This window comes from Antechinus flavipes, chromosome 2 (genome assembly GCF_016432865.1).
Source record: "Antechinus flavipes isolate AdamAnt ecotype Samford, QLD, Australia chromosome 2, AdamAnt_v2, whole genome shotgun sequence".
Lineage (NCBI taxonomy): Eukaryota > Metazoa > Chordata > Mammalia > Dasyuromorphia > Dasyuridae > Antechinus > Antechinus flavipes.
In genome coordinates, this window is record NC_067399.1 from 627154829 (window position 1) to 627176295 (window position 21467).

The 21467-nt window shown below is 34.3% G+C and overlaps 2 protein-coding genes across 7 annotated transcripts in view; one reads left to right on the plus strand and one right to left on the minus strand.

The window, feature by feature from the left end:
* The first annotated feature begins 3717 nt into the window (after positions 1-3717).
* Positions 3718-21467, plus strand: part of LOC127551855 (DPY30 domain-containing protein 1-like) — a 39373-nt gene continuing 21623 nt past the window's right edge. For 4 of the 5 annotated variants that reach the window (XM_051981981.1, XM_051981987.1, XM_051981988.1 and 1 more), the window contains exon 1: positions 3719-3872. The gene's annotated coding sequence lies outside the window, so the exon portion shown is untranslated. Of the gene's footprint in view, positions 3873-21467 lie in introns of all 5 variants that reach the window. The other variant, XR_007951188.1, reaches the window with a different exon arrangement.
* Positions 11461-21263, minus strand: DYDC2 (DPY30 domain containing 2). Of its 2 annotated transcripts, XM_051981989.1 has the most exons (5): positions 21040-21263; positions 20445-20567; positions 16906-17019; positions 14134-14228; positions 11466-11676 (listed from the first exon to the last, which is right to left on the minus strand). In XM_051981989.1, exons 1-4 carry the CDS (start codon positions 21205-21207, stop codon positions 14139-14141), a joined length of 495 nt encoding a protein of 164 aa, XP_051837949.1. In that variant the 5' UTR covers positions 21208-21263; the 3' UTR covers positions 11466-11676; positions 14134-14138. The 2 variants fall into 2 exon arrangements, with proteins under 2 accessions (XP_051837950.1, XP_051837949.1); XM_051981990.1 differs by lacking the exon at positions 16906-17019 and having other exon boundaries at positions 11461-11676.

Here is a 21467-nt window from a genome sequence, read left to right on the forward strand (position 1 = left end):
AGGGCGAGCAACTCCACTATCTTTAGATAATCGCCAGGTGATGTGGAGAGACCCAGAAAGTGGTGAATGGAAGGGACCAGATAGGCTAACTGCTTGGGGGAGAGGGTTTGTTTGTATCTCTACAGGTGGAGAAGGAATCAGATGGGTGCCAATGAGCTTTATTTGCCTTGTACATTGCGGAGAGATGGAGCAGACTCTTGAAACAAAGGAGAAGACCCAAGAAATATCGGGTGGTTCCATCGCTGACTGTGTTCACCACTGAAAGAGCATGGCAGTTATGGCATTTGACTCATAGACATAAAAAATTATTGGACTTCAAAACCCTCGGGAATCATGAAAAGATTGTTGTAGGACTTGAAAATCCTCAGGAATCATTGGCTTCTCTGAGACATGATAAGACTGTTATAGGACTTGAAAGTCCTCAGGAATCATTGGATTCTCTGAGACATGATAAGATTGTTGTAGGACTTCAAAATGTGCGAGAATCATTGGATTCCCTGACACCTGAAGCAATGGACAATAGATTGGTTTTGGACTATCTCTTGGCTGCTGAAGAAGGCATATGTGTGACTGTTGTTTACATACCCTCCTTCTAGGACTTCTGGAAATCTTTTACAATACTATGTTGATTCATATTGTTTGTTATATCACTACTTGCGTGTACAATTCATGTTTGTTACACCACGTTGAACATGCACTGGTTGTGGGGAGATTCATCATTAATAGCCTCTGCATTATTGCTGTGTGCTTGTGTAATACCTCCCATGCTGATGGGTTTGTGCATAATAAGACCCTTCAGCCCAGAAACACGCTAGCAACCCCCACTTCCCTTTGGTGCTTTTCATCTCCTTCCTGAGAAGTTGGGGGGGTGATCACCTCCTTTTTGGTATCTTCACCTCCTTTCCTGAGAAGTCGGGGGGGGGCGTGATCATCTCTCCTTGGGGACTCTCACCTCCTTGAGAGGTCAGGGATGGAGTGACCACCAAAAGAAAGTGGGAGATCTAAATTGAATAGCAGGCCTGGAGTTAGGAAGCTCTGAATTCAAATTTGGCTTCAATGTATTCAAAATTAAATTATATTTCATAACAAATTTGGTAATTAACATTCTTCCATATATTCAAATATATTTTCAAATATTCAAATAATAAAATTTTAACACAAAAATTATTTATTGAGTTCTAATAAGCAAATTATCTGTCACTGGGCAAATCATTTAACCTCTATTTGCTTCAGTTTTCACAACTGAAATGAGATATAATATATCTCATATTAGGATAATATGAGGATAATATATAGCATCTATCTCCAAGGATTGTTGTACTAAATGAGATAAATGTAAAGTACTTGGCACAGTGACTAACATTTAATAAGTGCTATATCAATATCAGCTATTATCATTATAAATCACTTTTGGGTAGCCTCCACACTTTTGGGAGGTTCTCAAAATATTTTCTATCAATTAATCTGTTCTGAGTTAGAAAGCCATTTGAATTGTCTTGAAAATGGCATGGATCCATTGAGAAAAGATTCAAGTGATCTTTGGAATAGGGATCCAGAGAAAATTTGCCTATATCAGCAAAGGGATTGCCTATGGAACAAGGACCCTACAGAAATTTTGGAATATTCTATGAAGAAAGACTTTTTTTCTGGACCCCAGTTGGATGACTTAGCACACAGAGAATCATGGAAGAGTTTTCACTGAAGAAAATTTGTTTTCTCACTTAAAGGGCCAAGGACTGACTTAAGAAAAGCCTCATATGTTCTGGGATTTCTTAGGGACCAAGTTTTCCTTTGAAAGTAGAAAGTTTTACTTCTTTTTCTTTGTAAATTAGTCTTGATCAAACTTGGACTTTATGGAGGGTCCATAATAGAAAGGTTTAGTGGGAAAAGGAGAGAATAAATCATCTGGTGCTCCCTGAACTCAGTGCTATTCTTGTTGGATCATTTAATACCCATCTGTGTAGCAAGGTCCCTCAGTGGGGGAAGAAAGAACAAGGACTCTAAACCCATAGACTCATGGACCTGTCCTACTGTATGAGCACCAAGGCAAACTAGGTTGATTTTTCATTTGAAGGGTGAGGGAGTGACTTCCAATTAACCTTATGTTCCTAAAAGCATTTTTCCCCTTCATGTTCAGAGAACACTGGAAGGGAGCCAAATTTCCTCTTATATTTCCTTTTTTTTTTCCTTTTAATTTATTGGAATGAACCCCTTTATAAGCACCAATTTAGATGATTTGCCTATTAGAATTTAGTAAATTATATTTGTCTGCTAAACTTGTATAGCTATATATTTGGAGGTATGGAAGAATATTAACCATTACATTTTATTATGACTTTTAAATTTTATTATAGACTTTTCCTGAGGACTAATACAAAACAGTGGGGAAAGGGTTAAAAAAAGAATTAAAAAAATCTAAGGCAGAACCTCCCCAAGTCACTAAAGAGCTATCTAAGATTCAGGTGGAACTTTGGACTTTGCCAAATCATACTCCATTAGATTTGCCGAGGGAAATAAATAATAAAACTCGAGGAGGGGGAGTATAAGAGTAGAGATGAATTGAATCAATCAATCATACCTCACATATATTTGATAAAATAATCAGGTGAGACTATGCCTTGACTGAATCTATCAGAAGTATGAACAAGGCTTGGATTTTCCTTCCTGAATCAATCATAGGTATTTTAATTAGGTTTAACAGGTCATCTAAGTTGGTTGAGGGACTTGGTCCTGCCCTGTGAGGTTTGCACTTCAGCAGGCTAGTTTGGAAAAGGGAACTTGGAAGAAAAATGATACAGAAGAGAGAAATTCTAGGTCAGTTCCTAAGAATGAATCACTTATGAGAGAAGGAGGCAAGTTTTGATTTTATCCCTGTTCTCAGGCTTAGTTTCCACCTCCTTGACATTGAAGGATCAGGAGTCAAAGAATACAGACTTTTTCATCAGTATTCAAATCCTAGCAGTATGAATGGGAGAACTATCAGCATCTATATAGGAGCAAAGAACAAACTAGACAAGATGAGGAAACCTCAAAATTTTATAAGGAGGCGAGGAGAAAATCTATCCCATGTCTCCTAAAAAAAGGGATAAAGGGATTTTCAGCATCTAGGAGCTCTGAGTTACCCCTCAATCACATGTGCTCCATCCTCTTACTCCCACTTTCCACTAGATTCTGTATATAATGATGGGAGAGTATATCACAGACTTTGGGGGGGGAGGAATATTTGATACTAAATGTTGTTACTATTTACTACCTAAGTAAGTCTGGCTGGCTAACTGATTTCAGTTGATAATGATTATGGAAAGGGTAGGAGCACACTAGAAGAATTTATGGGCAATAACATTAGAAAACTACTTGAACTCGTTAGGGCCACCTTTATTACGCTGTGAGGTGTTACAGCTGATATAGCAACTGTACTCTGTGGATCCAGGATCTGAATGAGTGGGAATTGGAAGATTTTACATTTAAACCTGTACTACACACACACACACACACACACACACACACACCCCTTTATTATTTTTTAGTCAATTTACAACTATCCTATTTCTCTTTCTCATATTACTAACAAAGCTCTTTTCAAGTTGGGTATAAATCCAGTTCTCCTTTCCTTCACCAGTCACTTGCAATTTGCCTTTTGTACTGCTCTCTTAAAAGATGTTCAATGACCTCATAATCCCTTTCAAACAATGGCTTTTTAAAAATGCCATCATCCTCACTTACTTATCTACCACACTTGGACACAGTTGACTCCCTTTCTTGTGGAGAATTTTTGTTCACTTGGCATTGGGGACAGCATTCTTTTTGTTCTGTTCCCACCTGTCAAACAATCCATCAATCATCTTGAACTCTTCCCGGATCCTCTCCTTAAGGTTAGTGTTCCTATCTTTGATTTTTTTACATTTACCCCCTGATTGTCTCATTCTTTCCTGTAACTTCAATTATTGCCAGGATGCAGATGACTTTTAAATCTATATTTCTATCCCTGATCTCTTCTTGATCTTTACGTTAAAATACTTAGACATCTCCACATGAATGTTCCAGAGAATTTAAATGACAAGATTTACCAAGTGAAAGGTCATTAGAAATCAAGGAATCTTATAAATCATCTAGTTTCCACTCCCCTGTTTTACAGGTGTAGCATTCTCTCAGGAGCCACTTTCTGAAATCACACTCACATTAGTGAAGTAGGTCTCTAAAGGTTACTATACTATTTGATGGAGCAAGATTTTTAAGAATAATGGTTTTCTTGTATTCCCACTCATAAGCCTCCCCACTGATGCTCTCCCCATTGATGTAACTGGCTTTGAGAAAGGACATTTTTTTAAGCCAGTAAATAAAGACTTGTTATAGAAACAACCCCCCAAATAGAAGTACATTCTCCCCTTTTACACAAAAGGTCTTTGGAGAGATCAGACTCAAACTTAGAAAATACAAAAAGCTAAATGGTAAATAGCCTCTGGACTGAAAGTTCTTTGAAGTACCTATGATGTATATCTCTGCTGAACTTTTAGAATTATTAGCCACCACCTATCAAGAGACACTGCTACTGACCTGGTTGGGAATTTTGGATCTTTTAACTTTTTGAAGTTCATAAAATCATCACTTATTCAAGGAGAGAAACCCTAACCTTCCTCACTGCCCCAAATCCAAGACAATTTCATCAGAGTTCTTCCTCATTGGATTGAATTAGTGCTCAACTCATAGCTTGAATACTTATTATTGAATTGGCTTGCTGTATCATACATAGACTAAAAGACATCTCTTACTCTTCTAGCTAATCACAACTATATGTGTTTATGTCTTCAATTATCTTTATTCAGTGATCAGAACATTTCTTTCAGATTGATCATCTTAACATTCTTTACCTGTTTAATTTCTTCTAATACCTAAGGCTTTTATGATTATATCAACTGAGGGTAGAAAAGTCCTAGACTTACAATGAAACTGTTGTCCAAAGAGATAAAACAATTTGTTCAATGTCATACAAATATTCTTTTATAAAATATTTAGATGGTAATATTATGGTGAGCCTAAAACATTAAATTCCTATATGTAAATTGTTGTATTTTTTCAAAATGTTTAGGGAGCTAAATTTTAAACTTTTTCTTATGGATAAGAGATATAAATAGCAATGTGTAGTCACTTTAAAAGGGTTAAAGAGATGGGATCTTGATATATCCAACAATAGAAAAGATCTTTATCCACAAACAGGAGAAATAAGAAAAGCTGAAAGATAACATTTTGATAACAATATTGTCACAGGTCTATCTTTTTAAATACCTCAAATGTTGACTGGTATTGAATTAACCTCAACTTGAATCTTTTCATTTAAATTTCTTTGGAACCTTGGTACATTTCCATTACAGCTGCATCTCCTTTAACAATCTCTCTTATGAGAAAGATCCAAAATATACCAGAAAAATAACTGCTTCAGAAAGCAAGTAGTATAGTTATGGATGGAATGCTATACACGTGGGTTTCATGGCTTTTGATTTTTAGTGGAAGTTCCAACTTCCTTGAAGTTCCTCAAAAATATATAACTTCAGTGAATAGAACTTTGGATTGCTAGGATTTATGAAGGCCTAAATTCATATCCAGCCTCAGACCCTTATTAGCCATACAACCTTAAGCAAGTCACTTAGTCTCTATCAGCCTCAGTTTCCTTAATTGTAAAAAAAAAAGGAATAATATCATCTACTTCTCACAGTTGTTGTGAGGATCAAATGAGATATTTGTAAAACACTTAACACAGTGCCTGGCACCTGATAGCAATTTAATAAATGCTTATTCTTTCCCCTTCACCTTATATCTGTACCCTAAACCTCATCCCAGTTTCAGGGATCTTTGGGGAAAACTGGAAACTCAGAGGATTTCCACCAATTGGACAAACACATTATGGTATGTGAATGTAAAAATGGAATACTATTGTGATGTAAATAATGATAGATTCAGAGAAACTTGGGAAGACAAAATGAGCCGAAAAACAATTTATATCCTAACAATACAATTGTGAAAATAATATTGAATGACTTAAGAATTCTAATCAATGCAATCATCAGTCATGTTTCCAGATGATAGATGAAGAATGCCATCCATCTCTTCTTGAAGGGGAGGTGTTAAAATATATAGAATAAGACACATTTTTAGACATTGCCATTGTGGGAATTTGTTTTGCTTTTCACAAACCCTGTGTATCTCCCTTTTGTGTTACAAGGATTTTATTTTTCATTGAATAAGGATGGAAATCAGAGAGGGGAAATAACAAATACTTGATAATTGAATTTTTAAAAAAAGGATCTTTGAGAGCAATTTCAGATGGTCATTGTCTTGGGTGTGTGTTTGTTGGACATCTGGGCATTTTGGTAAACCCCCAACATCTTAATTCCAGAATTATAATTTTTTATAATGTAATATATGTGGGAAAGTGAGTGAGGATGGTAAAGAATAATTCCAGGACTTTTCCGAGCACCGTAATTCACTGTGTACAATCCTGACCCATGTGTATAACTATAGACTTTCTTCAATTAAACTTTGACGGCGTTGGCAAAGCCAAGATGCCAGGTACTCTACTGGGGTCTGTTGGGGAAAGTAGAAAACCAGAGTGTTTCCCACAGCGAGAAAGGGACAAAAGCAAGCGATGAGCGATTAAGGCACCGGCACAGCAACACACGAACAGAAGCTGGAAACAGTCTTTTCGGCTTTGGTCCCGCTCCGTAGCCATAGCCACTGCACAGAAACATTAATCTTCAAAGAGCGCAATCGCACTCCCCGTTGCTTAGCAACGAAACACGCTATTCCCGCTGTGAGCTCAGGTTCCTTAGTCACGATTTACCTGCGTAGTGCGCAGATAATAGGTTGGATTGATTGCAGGAGGAAATCGGGAAGGAATTCGCTGCTGCTGAGGGTGAGTGCAGATTTGAGGATGTAATGACTCTCCATTTCTGCACAGCCGGGCCGTGGACCAGTTAGCTCCCCCAAAACCAGCTTCGTTTTCAATTCTTAATGTTAATACTTTGGGAGAAAAAGGAAAACTGTCCTAGACTAACATAAGGCACGCCAGGAGGTGATTGTCCATCTGTACAAATGGATGTATAGGATCTATTTTGCTGTGTTCCTTTTCTCTCCTTCAAGCCTTCTTGTCAAAGCAAATATCCTTGTTACCAAATTATTTTTTTCCTTTCCCATTTTTTTCTCTAATCTCTTCCTTTCAAATTGCTTCTTCCCCGATGTATTATTAGACTAATGGCCTTTACCGTCTCTCCACAAAGTCTACATCTTGTAAGGTGATTTTTCACAGTTTGTCTACTACATTAAGCTTCACTTTTGAGAAAAAAAAATAGCCAGCGACGGCCCCAGCATCAAAGCCTATTTGATCTTGAACTAGCTGCAAAATCTAACTTAGCACTGGCCTAAGAGAACAATGTGGTGTAATAAACTATAAGGTCCTATATTTGGAACTTTGGAAATCTCTTTAGAGGTCATTTAGCTTAACTATTCCAATTTTATTGATAAGGAAAACAGGCCCACGGAGGCAATGTAGTCTCACTAAAGTCACAGAGGTAGTAACTTTTTAAATATGGCCACTTGCATACGCAGACCAGGTCCACAGAGAGTGGCTGCTGCTTCTGTTCTGGATTCCAGTTATAACCCTGGGAGTCACTGGTATTTCTAGTACAGTTGCTGATGACCTCATATAATGTCCCTATTATTGAACAATAGAAGCTTTTAGTAAAGGGATTTAGTGAGAAGATATGGCAAGAGCAGTTGTTATAAATCCCCTACCACCCCCCAAAATGAAACCTCTTCTTGCACATACAAGGTCTCTTGGGGACATAATCTTAGAAAAGGTAACAGGAGTACAAGAGACAATACATGTGACCAGGGGATAACTCTCAAATCTTTGGTTTGAGGGAATTCAGTTTTTTTAAATATGTATCTTTAGAACAAAATCTTAAGGACAGGGACTGTTTCTTTTTCCCACTGCTTAGAATAGTACTTGGCATATAGTAAATGCTAGTTGATTTACTGAGGATATCCCCCTCCCCATGAATATCATAATTATATAGATTCTAGCATTAACAATAATTAATACAAAACAAATTAATGGCATAAGATAAACAAAGAAGAGACAAAACCATATTTACTTGCTTTTGAAATAGTGATTTATTTAGAAAATCCTAAAGAATAAGCAAAGAAACTGAGAATGAGTAGTTTCTGTAAAGTTGCAGACTATAAAAATCAATTATTCTAAATCCAAGAAGCAAAGATAAAAAAGGAAATCCCATTCAAAATATCTATAAAATATATAAAACATTTAGAGATGAATCTACCAAAATATACTGATTACTTATATAGATTCAATTACAAAATGATCCCTAAGGAAATCAAAAGGGACTTAAATAGTTGGAGTGTTATTCTACTCAGGGGCTGGCTGTACTAGTATAATAAAAATCACAATAGTACCAGAATTAATGTATAGATTTAATATAGTCAATTAATCACTAAGTATTTATTAAGTACTTACTGTATGCCAAGTACTGTAGTATGATTAAAGAGATAAAAATAAAATTACTAAACAGTAGCTAAGGAAGCTCACTAAGGAAGTTTTAGTGATTCAACTTCCTTGATAAGTAATGATTGTGATTATTTTTATGACTGAGCCAAGACTTGATAAGTTGATATGACTTATAAAAAGGCTCAAGTTTATCTTGACTCCTTAAATAATTTGGAATGTTAAAGCAAAAGTGATAGCTATATTTACAACAGTAGTGACTGCTCTTATACTAAATTTCAGTGTCTTATTTGGTCTAATAAAGTTTTTTTTAGAAGGCAAGAAGCTTGCCTTATTTTCTTTTCTTTAGTTAGTGCAGTGAATAGAGTGTTAGGCCTGAACTCAGGAAGACTTCTGGAGTCCAAATCCAGCCTTAGACCACTTATAGCTGCATGACGTTGGGCAAGTCATTTAACTCCGTTTGCTTAGTTTCCTTATCTGTAAAATGATCTGAAGAAGAAAATCTCAAACCACTCGTATCTTGGACAAGAAAACTCCAAATAGGTTACAAGCAATTGGACAGGATTAAAAAATGACTGAACAGCAAGCTGTGTATAAAAACTCCCTAGGTGTTTGATCATCATGGCAGTCTGATTCTTGATCTGCAAAATGAAAATCAATATTTCTTCAAATAGAAGGCACTGTGGTGAGTAAAGAAGAGCTCTATGTTGAAATTCATGACATTTGGGTTCTACTGCTTGTTGTGACACTAACTGTGCAATCTAACACAAGGCACTTATTTTCTCTGGACCTCAACTTCCTAATCTAGAAAATGAAAGTCTTGTATTACAATGATTTCTACAACCCCTTCTACTTCTATTATTTAGAAATTTCTAAATCAGAATATTTAGAAAAAACAAACTTGGTAGCCAACAATGTTTATCTTAACTTTCTTTGACATTCATCAAAATTTGGTTTGGCTAGAGAAGACACAATTTTTGATTACAATTTCATTATATCCTTTGCATCCTTAATTAGAATTTGGTTTAGTGAGACTAAGATACATTCTCTGGAGTTGAAATGTAGAATTTTTGGTTTCTTTAAGCAGAATTCAAGTGGTTCAGAAAACTCCATTTAACTAGGTGCACAATAGATTGCGAAAGTTGCTGAATGAGAAAACAATTAAATCTAATGCTATTTAGTAATGATATTTAGTTTCTTTGACTGTCAAATGGGAATGATAATAGAATCTATTTCCCAGGATGGTTGTGAGGATCAAATCAAATTGCACATCTCAAAGTGCTTTATAAATACTAGCTATTATTATTATTAAAGATAAGTACTGGGCTGAGAGGGACTACTCGTCTGAAGTCATAAGCTAGTAAGCAGTTTTCTGATTCTGAATCCTGTATTTTTTTTTTTAATTGAGTGGGAATTATTTCATCTCAATGCCAAGAATCAAAGCAAGCACAGAGTAGGGCCATGATACTTATTGTCTGATTAACTGAAAAAAATGGATTGAACCATTTTGCAGCTTAAGTGCTAGGATTAGGAGCTTGTAGTTTGTTTTCTCTATATTCAATTTAGAATCACCATATACTAAGACCACAAACTACACTGGGGGGCATTTAAGGGATCCAGTTGAAAATTATTATTTCCTATTTAGTAGGTGACAAGGGAAATAATGGGCTAGTATACACTTTTACTCTCCTATCTGCCCAAAGTAGCAATACACTTTGCATACTGAATTTGCTTTCTGATACCTTCTCCATTTGTTGTGTCACTGGAAGGCACTGGGAAGAAGAAGATCTATCATGTAGTTTGCTGGCTTACTAATCTGCTTGTCTATTAATGGCTGAGCAGTTTTAGGCCAGTCTGTGAATCTGTGATGATGAGACTAGTGCTGATTTATTGACATGATTCCTATTGACAGCCAATGACAATGACATAATCCAGGATTATTTTTAGCATCCCTTGAGTGTAAAATTCCTGGATCATATATGGATTACATTAATAATAATGTTAACAATAAAACCAATAATAGAATATTCAGAGAGAGCTTCATGAAAGATGCAAAAGTTGAGCTGGATCTTGAAGATTAGATAAAATCTGGATAGACAGAAGGGAGAAGAGAGGATATTGCAGATGGGGAAGCACCACAAGAGAAAGCAAAAACCAGGCATAAATATGCACTTGGCCAACATCGGGGAGCAGTGTTGGAGAACTGTGAGAAGTAACATTACATAGGCAAAGTCTTGAATACTGGGCAGAGATTTAAAATAGCAGGTATAGGAGCAATGGAAAGTTTTTGAACAAGGCAGTGACATCATGAAAAATGTTTAAAGATTAATATGTCAGAAGACCTGAAGCAGGGATTCTTTTTTGTATGTATTATGGAAGCTTATAGACTGTCTCATAAGTAATAGTTAAAAGTCATAACTGAAGGAAATACCAACTTTCAGTTGAATCTGACTCTCCATGATCCCATTTGGGATTTTCTTGGCAAAGATACTAAAGTGGGCTGTCATTTCCTTTTCCAGTTTACTTTACAGATGAGGATCTGAGGCAAACAGGATTAAGTGACTTGCAGAGGGTCACACAGATAGTAAGTATCTATGGGTAGATTTGAACTCAGGGAGATGTGTCTTCCTGACTCCAAGCCCTGTATCTTATTTACTGGATCCACCTAGCAGCCCTGTATTTGATATGATACACTAATAATGAGTGGTAAAACTAGAACTGGGTTCAGATTATCTGACAGTCTAAGGACCCATTGCTTCCCCTCCAAAAGAATATACTATGATGTAGCCCATGGCCTCTAAAGGGCTTTGGGAAGAAACTTTCTCCCCTTTCTTTCCCTATCTCTCCCTTCATCTTTCCATGATCCCCATTATCCACCTCCCTCACCAACCTGCTTCTTTCTTAGCATGATGTCTCTCTGTTCCTGGGATCTCATATGTGGAAGGTGGATTTGTGGTAAGTTATCTACATGATTAAATCAGAAGCCAGAATTTCCAATGCAATACTTAATTTTTTTAATTTTAGTTTTCTAAAAATAACATTATACTACTGACCAGGAGGATATAAAGTTGATATTTGTTTCTCCAGTGAGGACACTGGATTCATGGAGAAATTCTAGCTTTTGAACTGGATAGCTGATCCTCAGGTAAGATTCACTATATCTGTAAGTCAAGCATTAAAACATGATAATTATATTTATGCTTATATGGACCAAAAATATAACATGCCTTTAAAATTCTATTGGAAATAATCTAAAAGGCTGCAGGATAACATATTTCCCATAGTCTATGCAGTCTATGTAGCTATTTCTTTCCTTTTCTTTCTTTTCCTGCTGCTAGCTTGGCATTCAGGATCTTCCAATTTGGTTCCACTCTACCTATCCAACCTGTTCTTCTCCATCAATGATAGGGTTCAATCTGACTGGTCTGTCCTTCAATCCACAACATGCCCTCCTGCCTTAATTCACATTGTTCCCTTTGACAGTGTTCTCTATCCTTCTTTCTGAACATCTAAGACAGTCGAGTCAAACTCAAATAAAAATCTTATTATCCTTGATCGCCACATTTTGCCTTAGAAAACCACAAATTAGCATCATCTATGTTGTCTTGTATTTTTATTTATTAAACATTTCTGAGTAATTGTGTTTCTCACTTCAGTACCTCTGATCTAAGTCGTCCTACCTTTCTTTTGACTTACTTCAGTTCCATTCCCTCCACCAAGAAAACCACGTATCATTCAAATGTCATTTGTAATACTGCATTACCATTTAAAAATGTTTATGGCTCCCTAATCATATTCTAAGAACAGTAAAGTCTGGACTAGTCTAGGCTTTTATCTTAGTGTTTTATTCCTTCCAGCACACTAGTATATTATTAGTGCTAAAGAAATGTTCTATAATGTTTATTTTCCTCCTTCCCATCTCCCCCCTTCTACCCTTTCTCTAGTTGTCTTCACTCAATAACATCAAATTGTTTTTTTTTTTTTTTTGACAAACAATTTTGTGCTAAATGCAAAATTGTGTTAAATTACAATAGAATTTGCATACATTATGGACATTTATAGTAACTTAAAACTGTCTTTAATATTTATACATTCAAGTATATAGACAAGTATTTTTACATAGTTGTTAGTATATTTATGCGTGTGTGTATATATAAAACACTTGGAGGCCAGATCTCTACCCACTGGGCTGTCCTGCTTCATATATAGATTTTTCTTTATCTATCTATCTATATACACATATGTGTGTGTATTTATACATATATACATATATATGTATATTCTGCAGGTACTGAGTACCTCAAATAACTTTCTAAAACTATTAAATTACAGAAAAATTGGTAGTAGTTTCTTCATTAGTTGTTCCTTATAAAAATGAAGTCCCAGACCTCCATCCCTGAAAAAACAAAAACAACAGTAACAAGACAACACATACCAAAAAACAGTACACCCAAACCTGAATAGTTTGAAGGAAAAGACTGAAACCATATAATATTTTAGGTGATAGTCTTATTTTGATTATATTATTCTTGTGTGACCTGACTTTTAACACTTTTTTGGATTTTTTGTGGGGGGTGGGGTTATAAAATGAGAATGGACAAAAAATATTTAAAAGATATAACACTAGAAAGGATTCATGAATGACTATTCATTAGGATTGTTGTAGAGGAGATTCCTGTATGGAGTTAAATGATTTTAAAAGAGTTTATGATTTTAATGAACAAAAGCGTAAACTTACAAAGATTATTAAGAGTTCATTAGAAGATAAATAGTTCTAAGCTATAGCTAATGGCCTTAGTGATCATATGCAATTCTCTATGACTAATTATTCAAGGTGGGCTATTTCTCTTCCCATTTTCCCCAATCCAGTCATCTTTTGTTCTCTAGAATAAAAAAAATTAAAAATTCTACTTCTTTTCTATCTAACAAAACACAAGGTCAAGTTTAGATATCTTTAAAGAGTCTCTTGGTCAGTGCCAGATTTAAAAAAAAAAAATTCATACCAATATTTCCCATCTTGGATTTCAGGGATAGGTTCTGAGTGATTCTTCAACAAAGCTTTTCTCCCTTCTCCTAATTAAATTGGAAAAGATTGCTAGAAGCCTCCTCTTTACTATTTATTACAATAAAATTTTTAATGGCCATTTCCAAGCAAGTTGTGTTCTAAAATTTCATTTAAAAATTGATTGTTAGAAAATGTGTTAGAAAAAAATGTTATAGAAACAGATTAAGTGAATTCTGGCCAGGACTTCTAGTGGATATTTGATGTCACTTTTTTATAAAACCTAGGTTAGTATCTGACTCAGTCCTCATCTTTAGGCAAGACTTCAACTGATTGACTGGTTTCTTAGTTGGCTACTTTAAGGAAAGCATCATTAGAATGATCTATTTTCTGATTTAGATGTTAAAGGAAAATTTAATCCAGGAGATATTTCTTAACTTCATTTTGAGCAGTGACTTTATGCTGGACATTTTCCCTAGTGAGAGAAAAACTTTGGTGAATCTTGATAGAGTTAGAATCTGAGTGGCCCTAATTGAAAAAAAAAAAAAAACTTGCTTTGGAATTACCAACCTTTCTCCCCTACTTTTCTCCCCTACTATTTTAGGCCATAAATTACCTGGATCAGTTTTTTTTTTCAGATTCAGTCTTGTCAATATTATCAGATGCAGGTAAATTTTTTTCATTCCTGTCTGTTTTGGATGCATTTTCTTTCTAAACATGACAGAGAAAAAAAATTTTTTTCCCATAAAACTTATACAATTTTTATGAGCTACCCCCATAATCGTATATGTTATAGAAAATTTGAGGACTTCACCATTACCTATTTAAAAGAATTTTGTTTAGAGGAGAAACTAAGTTTTCCCATCTCCTTTTCCCTACCAATCCTATTTATCCTTCCAAGTCCAGTTCAAGTTTCACTTGCTTCTTGAAGTTTTCTCTGCTCATCTCAATCTATAATCTTTCTCACAAACTAATTTTTGTACAACTTTTTACATAACATCTTTTATTGCTATTTACTATTTCACACTTTTTGATCTTATTTGCCCAATAAGAACATAAACTCAAGATTAAGGATTCTATTTTATACATGTAACTATGAATATCTAGCACAGCAAGTAATGTTTGTTGAAAGAAAGAAGAAATTAATGACTCCTGGATTTCTCTTTTTTTATACTCTTCCACTAGTCATCAAGTTCTATTCTTCCTCTGAAATAGATCATATTTTCCCTTTGTGTTTTAGTTATATTGTCATTCCATTCATGCTTAACATTATAAGATGCCTACATGACAGCAACTTCGGTTTGTTTTCTCTTAATTCTTCTGTCTCCTCTTTGATGTGTTGTGTATTCCTGCTAGGTTAATCTTAAAAAAAAAAAAAAAACCACTACTTTCATCATGCTATTCATTACCTAGCAAATACATAAATACCTATAGGAATTGGAACTGAGATTTTATCAGCACAGGAAATTCCAGGTGTTGGAATTCTTTGTATCCTTACAGATCACAACATTATTACTGGGTAGATCACTTTACAGAAATGACTGAGCCATATAAAAGTCAACTGCCTTAAACCAGGGTCATAAGCTATTAAATGGTAAGAATGGGATTTGAAACTTGTTTTTCCTGACTTCAAGGCTAATAGTCTACCCACTTTGGTGCTGATTCTATGGACCACTATTATCAAATCTAAAGTCATCTTTTGAAAACTGCACTTAAGTCATACTTTCCATATTTCCCAGTTTTCTTCAACAAGAATTTTGATTGTCTATGAAAGCTAATATACCTTCATGTTAAGCTTGAGGAATATAGACCCAAATGAGATTAAATCACCCAAGGCAGTAACTGGGAGTTCTTTGACTCTAACTAAATCAAGTGTCATTTCCATTACATCACACTATTACAATTCTGTTTAGCTAATCATACTGTTCCTTCCCCCACAATTATAATGTTAGCTTCAGTGTTCCCTATTTCATGTCTTCCTTCCTCTTCTCCCAAAAAATCGTATAGTCTCTTAATATGCCCAAATATGTTTAACTACTCACTGATTCCTAGTATAATTGTTGCATGGATTTCAATTCCCCAATTAAGTTGTAAGATACTTGAAGTCAGACACTAAGCCATATCTTTTCTTCCCTCATGGCATCTAACTCAGATATGAGTACACATAATGAGTACTAAATATAATTTATTCTGTTATTTCTCTCATCATCTCTCATCTCTCATCATTAGAAAAGAAAAATTCTTTGAAAATATTATTTTACCCATAATATTATTTGATGTTGTTGTTTTTATTCACACCAAAGTTTCTAGATGTAGATTTTTTATACTTAATAGTATTTCATTTTTCCAATTACATGTAAAGGATTTTCAACATTTATTGTTGTAAGATTTTTAGCTCCATTTTTTCTTTCTCCCTCTCTTAGCTCCTACCTCCAAAAGATAAGAAGGAATCTGATGTAGAATATACATGCACAATCATTTAAACATATTTCCAAATTTGTCATATTGTAAAGGAAAAATCAAAACAAAAGGAAAAAAACCATGAGAAAAAACCAGACAAGCAAAAAAAAGAAATGAAAATAGTATGCTTTGATCTGCATTCAGTTCTCTCTGGATTCAGATGGTATTTTCCATCCCAAGATTATTGGAATTATCTTGAATCACTAGATAACTAAGAAGAAGAGCTAAATCTATCAGTTGATCATCACATAATCTTGCTGTTACTATGTACAATGTTCCCCTGGTTCTGCTTACCTCACTTAGTATCAGTTCATGTCTTTCCAGACCTTTCTGAAATCAGCGTGCTTGATGTAGACTTTATTTTTTTAGAAAATCCATTTAACATTTTTTTAATACCCAATGCCATATATGTAAACTACTATAACATTGACTGTTTCCATCTTGTCGTTTTTTTGTCAATTATTTGGTATGAAGGTGAAACCTCAGAATAGTTCTGATTTACATTTCTCTCAATAGAGATGCTTACTTTGGAATGATAATAAAATGACTATCCTGCCCCCATTGCATTCATTTCTGTGGAACTAAGGGAAAATTTTTTATTAAATAGGGCAGGATTTTCTTTTAGATCTTTGTTCTTTTCATGTAATTTTATATAATATCTTCCTATTTTACCTGATATTTTTCCATCTCAAAATAGGCTCAAGAAAGAAGATTATGTGGAGGTCTGGGTCATGGTTTGGTGATATCCTTAATCAATGAAACATTTTTAAAATAGATAACTCACTTATCTTAAGATTCTACACTAGCAAAAGGTTATACTAATGTATGTGTAAACTTTTGATGTTAACATATGAATATTCAAGAAAAGCTGATTATTAAAATATGGAGGAAAGGTTCCATTTTCACTAGTATTTAAAAAAATATTCACATTAATGTTTAATAAAGACTCATCTATTTCTTCAAGAGGGGGCAATGTCAGGACTCCAAACTTGTCCTGCCACATACGAGGTTTTTGTCCTGGATAAGTTTCCAAAATTGTTTTCTAGAAAGAAAAAAAATCAGTAAGTGGCTTAATAGCTTGCTATCTTTTGATTTTTCTAAGCTATATGTATATATATATATATACAGATAGATTCATCTATCTATCTATATCTATATCTATCTATCTAAACTTCTGAGTTGTAAAACTTGGATTCCTTATTAGATATATAGATTAGGATTCAGATTGTGGATATAGATAGTAGCCTATGTCTTTAAAATAGCAAGAATTTCCATTCAATAAAAAAGGCAATAGAAAGAGAATTTGAGTGCAGGAATCATTAAACCTGGGTTTTAGCCTTAAATATCATCTTAGTAGATGTAATTGTAAGACAAAAGTTTTTATCTCTCTGAATTTTCATTATACTTATTTAAAAAAGATTATTATTTTATATTTAAAATATTTAAAAACGGATTGGAGTAGAATAATAATTCTTTCATGTTCCTTATCTTATGGGACTATGGGACTGGGGAATAAATGATCAAATAAAAAATAGTGATTTTAAACTGTAAAACACTATACAAATGTTAGGTATTATATTTCAAGTAGTCTGAATTAGTACCTTTGTACATAGTAGTAGTTCCTCAGTAAATGTTGGTTGACTGAGAATTCCTCTTAGGTATATTTGGCATTGGAATTTTGAACTTATCAAGATGATAGCAAGACAATAAAATATATTTTTAAAATATAATTTGAAATCTCACAGCTAAGGAATTTTTAGATCATACTTTAAATAACTATATGATATAACAGTTGGAAAGGATTTTAGTGGCAACTGAGTCCAAAACTTAACTTGAAAAAGAACTCTTGTTCTAAGACCTGATAAGAGGTCATTCACTTTCCTTCTGAACTACTCAAATAAAGGATATCTTTATTCCCCAGGAAGCCCAACATACTTTGAAACAAGTTTGCCTTTTTGCATCTTTGCACTTGCATCTATTACTCATTGCTTTCCCTTTTATAGCTAAACTAAATGCACTGTAAACTAGAATCCATTAAATAAATTAAACTAATGGTCCCTAGACTTGTGTAACATCAGAAAAAAAATTTGGGGCATGTGTACACTATTGTGTATCTTAGCTTATTTATAAATTATAGATTTACTAAAGAATTATGTACTAATAATTATATGCATTGTAGAACTTATATAAAAATAGAAATATAAATGATAAGATGTTAAAATAATATTTGATTCTAGAATCAATAGAGAACTACTGGGGTTTATTAAGTAACAGAATAAGATGGTCAGACCTTTGCTTTAGGAAAATTACTTTGAAAACTGGAGAGAGGATGGAACTAACTGGGAAAAGATGATACAAGAAAACCAGTTAGGAAGCTGTGGCAGTAGCCTAGTTGAGAGAAGAGTAGGGCTTAAATGAACTAGTGGTGGTGTATGTGGAAATAGGAGCCAGGGAACAGATGTGAGAGATATGAAAAAGCAGTAAGATTTGGTAGCTAGATGTTTATATGAATGTAGGATGAGGGTGAGAAGTTGAGTGGAATAGAAACCCGGCAATAGGAATGATGGTGGGGCCCTTGATAGTGAGAGAGAAATAATTTAGTTTTTAAAAAAATCCTCCTCATTAGACTAAATTCCTTGAATTTCCTTGCCATATTTGCTAGAAAACTCAGTAAACCTAGAAAACAAAACCAGGGATAACTACATATAAATAATAATGATTATGATAATAGCTAGTATTTCTATAGCACCTTCTGTATGCCAGTGACTATGCTAAGCTCTTTACAAGTATCACCTTTGATAGCCTATCCTCTTAACAATCCTAAAATGAAATAAGTGAATTTAACTGACTTGCCCAAGGGAACAAAATTAGTAAGTGTCTGAGATTAGATGGGAACTCAGGTCTTTTTATCAGAATGCCCAGAGCTCTACTGTACCACTTAACTGTTTTTAACATTGAACTGCTAAAATATTTTTAAAAAATGAAATTTGCCACCTTGATAAATTATATGTTGAGAAAAGCCATCAAACAATTGAACAAATGTTTAGACTGTGTGACATAATGATGCAATAAACACATGAGATGTAATAAAGAGAGACTCACATAGAATTGGGGACAAACATTCTATTTAAATTTAATCTAGACCAAGGCAAGGCAAGTAAGTGGAAAATAAAAACAATCACCATCTTCTGGGAGAAGAAACAAAATTTAAAGTTATTAGTACTTTCACTATTGCAAAAAAAATTATCACTTACCTATTTTTAAATTTCAGTAGAATTCTGGTGTCAGTCTTAATTTATAGATATAAGAATACATAGATATAAGAATAACACATGACTAAAGAAAGGAATCCAATATTTCCATTTTGTCTCACTTCCAAAATAAATAGTATTGTTCAGGGAAAGAACAATAAGGTATGAGGAAAAGCACAAAATCATATTTCTAGAAATTCAAGGAGCCAGCATAATCTAGTATTCAGACTCTGGAGTCGAGAAATCCTGGGTTCAAGTACTGCTGATGATACAATATTGACTCTGTAAACATGGACAAGTTCCCTAGGCAACTTTTTAAGACTAGAGTTCCAGATGAATGGAAGATCTGCATTAGTGGAAAGAGTTTCCATGATGAAACCTCCCTAGAATGATGAAATCAAAAGTCAAGACTGAAAACAACAAAAACTGCAATAGCAAAAACCAGTTTGTTTCCTCTGATATATCAGTATAATGAGAAGTCCAATAAAAAGACTATTTTCTTCACTGCAGATAATTTTGAGCTCCAAGAAGCTGAGAATAATACATGCCTAAAATGTAAAGATCTTTATTGAAAGAAATAAACCAGAGTAAAAGAAGTAACTTTTCTATCTGAAAGCTGATTATCAACAGAAAAGCATCTTGATCTTTCATTATTAGATGCTACAAAAATTCTATGAAGATGTAAAGTCAAGGAAATACCATTTTCAATGAAGTGTTTAGAAAAGATTAATTATCGAGAGAGTACTTTGTAAACTAAAAAGTCACCAAATACACTGGAAATGATGTGGTTTTAGATTGCAATTTACTTTGTGATCTTGGGAAAATCAATTTATCCATTTGGGCCTTTATTGTCCTCATTTGTAAAATCTGAGAATTGGACCAGACGACTGCCAAGGTTTGTCAACAATCTCTAATCGTATGAAACAGAAGTTATAATTATAGAAAGAATTATGACTTTTGTTTTTACTTTTCCTAGATGAGGCTCCAATACCAATATTCCTAAAATAAGTTCTATATTATTGCAAAATATTGTAAAATAAAAGGGGATTAAATAGTAACATGTAAATTAAAAAGGGGAAAAAGGATGTTGAATATTTCAAAAAAACAAAAAACAAAAACCTCGATTCTTTAAATACATACAATCATTATATGCAATAAGAACTGAGTTTGGTGTTGGGTCATAAAGTTATTAGAGAAACTAGTGGAGGTGACTCACTTTTTGATGCTCTTCATGTTTTTTCTGGAACTGAATTTCCTCTGCTTTCAGTTTTTGTGCTATTTCCAGTTCCAAAAGGCTTTCCATTTTCTCCTCACTCAGTTGAAGCTTCTCTAGCATTTTCTATTGTTATAAAAATCCAAAAGAAGAACTGAAAGAATTAGATTACCTGTTAATAAAAGTGTCTGGCCTACATGGACGGGGTGGGTGGGTGGGAGGAAGATGAGGGAAAGAGGGAGTCATAGCCCAATAAAGAACTTTGAGCTTATGACTAAGCTTTTTGCTATCCTGAAGGTGGTTGACAAATCACTAACCATAAGGTTTCTGAAACCAGATGTTAGTCTCTAAGTTTATATTGCAAATTCCTGACTTCAGGAGTTTCTGCAACCAAAATACCTTTGAGAGTTGAGTTGGGACTAAGAAATCAACTCTATTCTGAAGTTGCCCTGCTGATTCTCTTTCTGAGATTGAGTCCAGGTGTCCCTGAAATGTAGTATAGAGAGGAAATCTGGACATCCCTAGGACTTTTCTACAGATGCAGTTACTCCAGGGAATCCTGAAAATCAATAGTAAAACAGACCCCATGTACACACACCTGATGACGAACATCAATTTTTCTCCTGTATTCATAAATCCAAAATGCCAGGTACTCTATTGGATCTGGTGGTCGATGCTCAACCACCTTAGCAAGACCCTGAACTAAGCATGCTCCCAAGCACTTCTTCAAGTATTCAGACTCCATAGGGATTTCCTGTAAAAGCATTGGTATTGAAGCATATTGTTTCAATCACAGACCAGATTTTTAAATGGAAACATTCTAAGCACCCACAGATTTATGACAGAGTACTTGCTAACACCAAATCACTTTAGATTCTTCATCTCATTCCTATCTCTCTTTTTTTTTAAATGCATAAGTGTTGGCAGCAATGAGTATATACAAGTATTCTGAATATATTTTTTCTTGAAGGCACCCATAGATTTACCATGGAATACCATGGTTGCTAACACCAACCTTAGATTCTT

Bases quoted from the DNA above. Each gene is read 5' to 3' on its own strand.
- DYDC2 (XM_051981989.1), bottom strand. From the start codon at position 21,207: ATGCTTTTACAGGAAATCCCTATGGAGTCTGAATACTTGAAGAAGTGC. The intron at 20,568-21,039 runs GTGTGTGTACAT...TTATAACAATAG, and splicing joins AAATTGATGTTCGTCATCAG to AAAATGCTAGAGAAGCTTCA. The intron at 17,020-20,444 runs GTGAGTCACCTC...TTTTCTTTCTAG, and splicing joins AACATGAAGAGCATCAAAAA to AAAACAATTTTGGAAACTTA.